This window comes from Humulus lupulus, chromosome 3 (assembly GCF_963169125.1).
Source record: "Humulus lupulus chromosome 3, drHumLupu1.1, whole genome shotgun sequence".
Classification (NCBI taxonomy): Eukaryota; Viridiplantae; Streptophyta; class Magnoliopsida; order Rosales; family Cannabaceae; genus Humulus; species Humulus lupulus.
This window is the reverse complement of record NC_084795.1, coordinates 159821854-159827730: the sequence shown is the minus strand read 5'-3', so window position 1 is coordinate 159827730 and position 5877 is coordinate 159821854. Positions and strand designations below refer to the sequence as shown.

General features: G+C 38.8%; 1 protein-coding gene across 1 annotated transcript; it reads right to left on the bottom strand.

Annotated features, from left to right (window-relative positions):
• Positions 1 to 3605: 3605 nt before the first annotated feature.
• Positions 3606 to 4070, bottom strand: LOC133825176 (uncharacterized). The gene has a single exon (XM_062258157.1). The coding sequence runs from the start codon at positions 4068 to 4070 to the stop codon at positions 3606 to 3608; it is 465 nt and encodes a 154-aa protein (XP_062114141.1).
• Positions 4071 to 5877: the final 1807 nt, after the last annotated feature.

The window sequence follows — 5877 nt, the reverse complement described above, 5'->3', positions numbered from 1 at the left end:
TCGATCCATCTTCAGGAACCATAAAGCCTTAGCAGCTCTGATACCAAGTTTTCATGCCCTACTAATCCAGAACCGTTACACTTTGTGTTTAAAATAATGCTTAACTCGTTAATTAAGTCATTTGGCCCCAAAAGTGTAGTTAAAATTAGGCTAAAATTTTCATTAAAACTTTAAATATTTACATGGGAACCCAAAACAGTTGTAAACATAGGTAAAATAACGACCAAATTTATAAAAAAATAGCCGGTCTAAGCAGCAAAACTCGAACTTATACCCTAAGTCCCTCCAAAAATTTTGCAACCATGGTGGCCTAGTAGGCCGAACATGTAAGTGTCGCAACAAAGTCCTCCAACTCATTGTTGGTCGAAATTCCCCTTGTCGAGAAAAGTGCCTTTCCCGGCATTAAGTATATAGGCATATGCCGAGTGGGTGTGTACAACACTCCAAAGTGCTCCTGCACCAACACGGCCTACATTTCATATGTATTGCCAAATACAAACTATGAAGATCAATCACAATCATACATAATGCAATTAATGCAACAACCACAGATATAGAATGGGGTACACAACCCTAACTCATCTTTCAAACAAACAGTTATACTTGTTACATAAAAACATTGGCGCTCGTGCCCTGCTCTATGTGTATGTGCCAGTTTTATTACCTTAATTCCAGTAATATTGGCAAAGCGGCCTAAGTGCGATCCCGTTCAAGCATTTTTAGCCAAACCTAAACATAATCGATCGAAACTGATTAATACCAAGCTTAGTTTATACTTTTGACTCCAAAATAATCTTAACTAAACTTGGCTTAGGTTCTAGAACTGTAGAGCATTTTATAATCTTTCTAACCATATAAAGAACGTTCAAATTCGACATTGGGGTCAAAATTTATGGTTTAAATACGAAACCCGTAAATCATGACCTAAATCAAGGTTGGCGCCTCGGCACCTAAAGAAAACCCATTTTGAGTCATGGCACCACTGTAGATAGAGAGAAAGCCCTACTCCAATGGAATCGCAACCACTTGCGTGATGCTCACCCAAAGGCGTTGTGGCGCCACTGCGATAAACATAGAAATTTGCATTTTTTCAGAAATCAACACCGACCCAAACCAGATTTCCAGCAAGAATTTACACAAAAATTGACCTCAAACCTTAGTCTAACAATCCCTCAACTAGAGTCAAAAGCTCCAAATTCTTTCTCAAATCCAAATTCAAACCTCAATAACATGAATTTAATGCAAATCAGAGTTTCAAAGCAATTTATAAACAAGCTCCATCATCAATATATACTTCATAATTTCCCCAAACCCCCATAAATTCAAGAATCCAACCAAAACCACAAATTGACCAAGAACACCTCGAAAAGAAAATGAAAAATAGGGCAAATAGTCCATACCTTCTCTGAATTTTGAATTCTTTGTGCTAAGAGTAATCCTTGCAGCTCCAAACTCCTTCTTGTTGCTAAATCCTTTTCCAAAATCCTCAAAATCCCATGAATCAATCTCTAGGCTTATATGAACATAGATGAAGGTAAAGAAGAAGTATGTAGAACTTGGAGAGTGTTTCCAATGTGAATGGCAGTTGACTCTAACACTTAGCAAAAAAAATTTCTCTACTTCGTTGGTCAAATGACCATTTTACACTTCCTAACCAAATCCCTTCTAACCAAACCCAATGGTATTTTAGTCATTTGCCTAAATTCCCATTAAACCTAAAATTATACCTCTAATCCAAAAATTAATCAACTAATCCATAAAATTCAATTATTCCACCAATTTACTTCATTTCACTGATTATTCCCAAAATACCCTAGGCTCGACCTGAGCTGTGCATTTATCCTCGTTTGGACCTTTCTGCTGAACCGCTTGAACGGATCCACTTCTGCCAATAATCACAAATATATCCACATAATAATGTTGTCTGAAGCACATAACACATAATATTTACAAATACACCATGGAAGAGTAAGAATTATGAAAATGCCACTCTCTAACAAAAGTGGGTCTTTAAACACATTTAATACACATAATCATGCATACTTAATTATATAACCACTCCCAAAATGTTAATTGAAGCATTAATTAAATTAGGAGTTTCTGGATGCTACATGGAGGTTGGGCAGCATTGGATTGAAGGCTCACAGAGCTGGGTTGCGCTTGGGTTCTCGTGCAACTGGGGTTGCTCAAATGGGTGATCTCGGCCTCAGGGCCGAAGAAGGCGATGGCGCCTGGGAGCGTGCAGACGGGAACAATGCCTAGGATTGGGGATTCGTGAGGGTGCTTCGCTTAGGCATTGTTGGGATCTCTCGGATTCTGGGTTCGCGCAGATGCATGCGAGGCCCGTCAAGGCTGGGGACTTGGATGGAATGAAGGGGAGGTGCGGGGTCGCGCAACCTAGCTTGGTGGCTCGAACACCTGTGAGCTTTCTCTTTTGGCCTGCTCGGGGTTTGCACGACTGAGTCACGGGAGTGCCTAGAATCATTTAGAGGCTTGGGGTGACACGGAGATAATGGGCTCTGCTAATTTTATTCGGGGTAGGGTGAGGATGAGGGTGGTGGTGGCTGGTCGGAGGTAGGCTTCATGGAGGAAGTGGAGGTGTTGGGGTGGTGAAAGGGCGGCAACTAGCAGTGATGGTGAGTGATGAGGGAACTAGGGTTTGAAAAGGGAGGAAAAGATGAAGACAGAGAGAGAAATGGGTATCGGGCTGGTTTTGCTTTTTGATTTTTTTTTATTATCTTCTATATTATTATTTTGCTACAGTAGGCGTAGATATCATTTTTTTAGGAAATAACACCCATTTTGCACCCCGATTTTCTTCAGCAAATTTCCACAAAAGTATTAGACCCTTTAATTACTCCCAAAACATATTTCCTTGCTTTTCAACACCTGAAATTCATCAACTAACATAAAACCACTCCAAAAACATCACAATAAAATTAAATTAAAATAACAAAAATTAAAACTATAATAACTAAGTAAAGAACACATGTTTTTGCCTTTCTTTTCTCGTTTTTATTTTCTTTTCTTTCTTTTGGGTTGCTTTGCAAATGAATCCTCCATGTACCATAGAAAACTAAACTTCACATTTTTTTAATGATCTGTTAAGGAGATGAGGTATTGTATCGCTCAACCTCGCTTCCCCCAAACTTTGCTCATTTCCTTGTCACTGTAATTTCTCTCCAAGAATGCTCATCATGTAATTCTACCACACCATTGGTATACACTTTGATCACTAGGAACACGCCATCACACCTTGATTTGAGATGCCCATGATTTACTTTCATTAGAGAGTTTGAGAAAATTACTCAGTGCTTAACTTTAAACATTTATGACTGAGGTTTTCTACTATGTTTCTTTTTCTTAGGTAGCTTTTGAGGATGGGATGGTCCTTTTTCATTATTTTTCCATGGCTCACCATCTTTCTCAATTTCTTCAGGAGGGACCTTTTTCCTCACTCTCTTGATATGCTTTTCATGCTTCATTTCGATTATCTTGGAGTTGGGAACACTAATGGCTAAGCAATCTTTCAATTCATTAGGACAACGTATGGTATTAAAAATCTTGAATGTTACTTCTTCATCTTGAGCTCGAATGGTGAGCTATCATTTTCTAACATCTATCAAAGTATTTCTGGTGATAAGGAATGGTCTCCCCAAGATGATTGGAACCTCCCTATCTTTCTCATAGTCTAGAATAATAAGATATGCTGGAGAAATGAACTTGTCCACTTGTACTAGGACATCTTCAATCTCTCCCTCTGGATACACCGTAGAACGGTCAGCTAATTGCAATGTGACTGTAATTGGCCTCGCCTCGCCAATTCCCAACTTCTTCAAAATGGACATAGGCATAAAATTAATACTAGCTCCTAAATTACAAAGAGCTTTACCGACATCTCGCCCCCCAATAGAAATTGGAATTGTGAAGCTACCCAGATCTTTTAATTTAGGTGGAATATTATTCTTCAACATTGTGCTACAACATTTTTTCAATGCCACTGTTTTGAATTCTCCAAGTCTCTTCTTCTTTGTCAAGATGTCTTTCAAAAACTTAACATAGTTGTACATTTTTTCCAAAGCTTCCACCAATGATATGTTGATGTGGATTTGCTTCAAAACATCAAAAATTATCCTGAATTGACTATCTTGTTGTTTCTTTTGAAATCATTGAGGAAAAGGTGGTGGTGGCTTCGCATTTAACTTTTTTGCTGAATGTTGTTGAAATAATGTTGTAGCATTTTGGGCAAAATCAATATTTAACAAACCAAAACTTCTTGCTCCCTACCCTTTTTCCTCATTGGTTTGGATTGAAGTTGGCTCACTTTTGTACTTAGAATTTTCCCCATTAAACTCTAGGTCTTTTCCACTCCTCAAAGTGATTTCCTTGCAATGCTCTTTACCATCTCTTCTTTTATTTTCGGCATCACTAGGTAATACACCTTGTAGTCTATTTCTCAATTCACTAGCTAGGTGAGTCATTTGAATCTCAAGATTTCTCAAAGATGCTACTTGACTTTGAATCACCGTACAATTCTTAGCCATATACACTTTCATCGAATTCTCCAAAGAGCTTGATTGAAAAGCTTGTGGAGGAGGAGCTCTTTGTTGTTGTTGAGAAAACCCCAGTGGATAAGTAGGCTTGTTGAGCATTGGTGCACTAGTTGAACTAGCCCTTGGACCTCCCCAAGAAAAATTTGGGTGTTGCCTCCAACCCGGATTGTAAGGGTTGGAATATGGATTGTTGTGGTTGGCATTTTGATTCCCCAAGTAACATAATGAAGCAAGATTAGAAGGAAAACTATCAAATGTGTTCCCATCTCCACAATAAACACAAGAAACATCCGCTACTTGCCCCACAGGCGCTGGTTGTAGACTACCCCCATACTCATGGTCTTTAGGAGGTTGGTCATAGATAAAACTTGAGTGGTCAAAGTTGTCAAAGCATGTACCTCATGACTACCCACTACCTTTCTTCCCGCTGAAACTCTAGCATTAGACCATTGGTAGTTGTTGTTGGCAATCTGCTTAAAAATCTCTTATGCTTAATTGTAGGACTTAGAGAGAATAGCCCCATTTGCTTAAGCTTCCAAAACCATACGAGCAGAAGCATTGTGACCATTAAAAATCTCCATTTAAATCTCTCCCAAGCATCACACACCGATTAATCCTCCAACTATTGAAAAGAAATATTCTTATTCCAAAACTTAGTATTTTTAGCTGGAGGGAAATACTTCATCAAGAATTCTCAGCTAGTTTATTCCATGTAGAAACTGAATCTGAAGGAATTGTATTGAGCCAAGCACTAGCTCTGCCCCTCAAAGAAAAAGGGAACAATTTTAGCCTTAAGGCCTCCTCAGTAATGCCTTACAACTTGAAGGAATCACTCACCTCCAAAAATGAGCGGAGATGAAGAGGATGCTCTGTAGGCAGCCCACTAAATTGACCCACTGTCTGTAACATTTTGAACATCACGAGTTTCAACTCAAATTGTGATGCTTGAATTTCAAGCCCAACAATGCCAGGATTCAACTCATTAAACATAGGGACATCATACTCCCTTATGGCCCTCTCTCTGTCATCGGCCATCACAATAGCATTAGAGGCATTAATAACATTTGTTGCATTATTAACACCTTCTACAGCTACATTAAGTATGGGTTGAACTTGAATCCCCCCCTCACCCTCTTTACCCATATGAAGGTGAAGTTGAGCCCATTGTTCCCTTAGTGTTCTTCTAAATGTGTGTTCAATATCAGGGTCAATGAGGGCAAACTCAAGGTCTTGATCCTCATTCATGCAATATAATCAATCTAGCAAAGCACATGGTCAAGAAAATAAGATTAGTGTAAAATAAGAAAAATAAATTACACAGTAA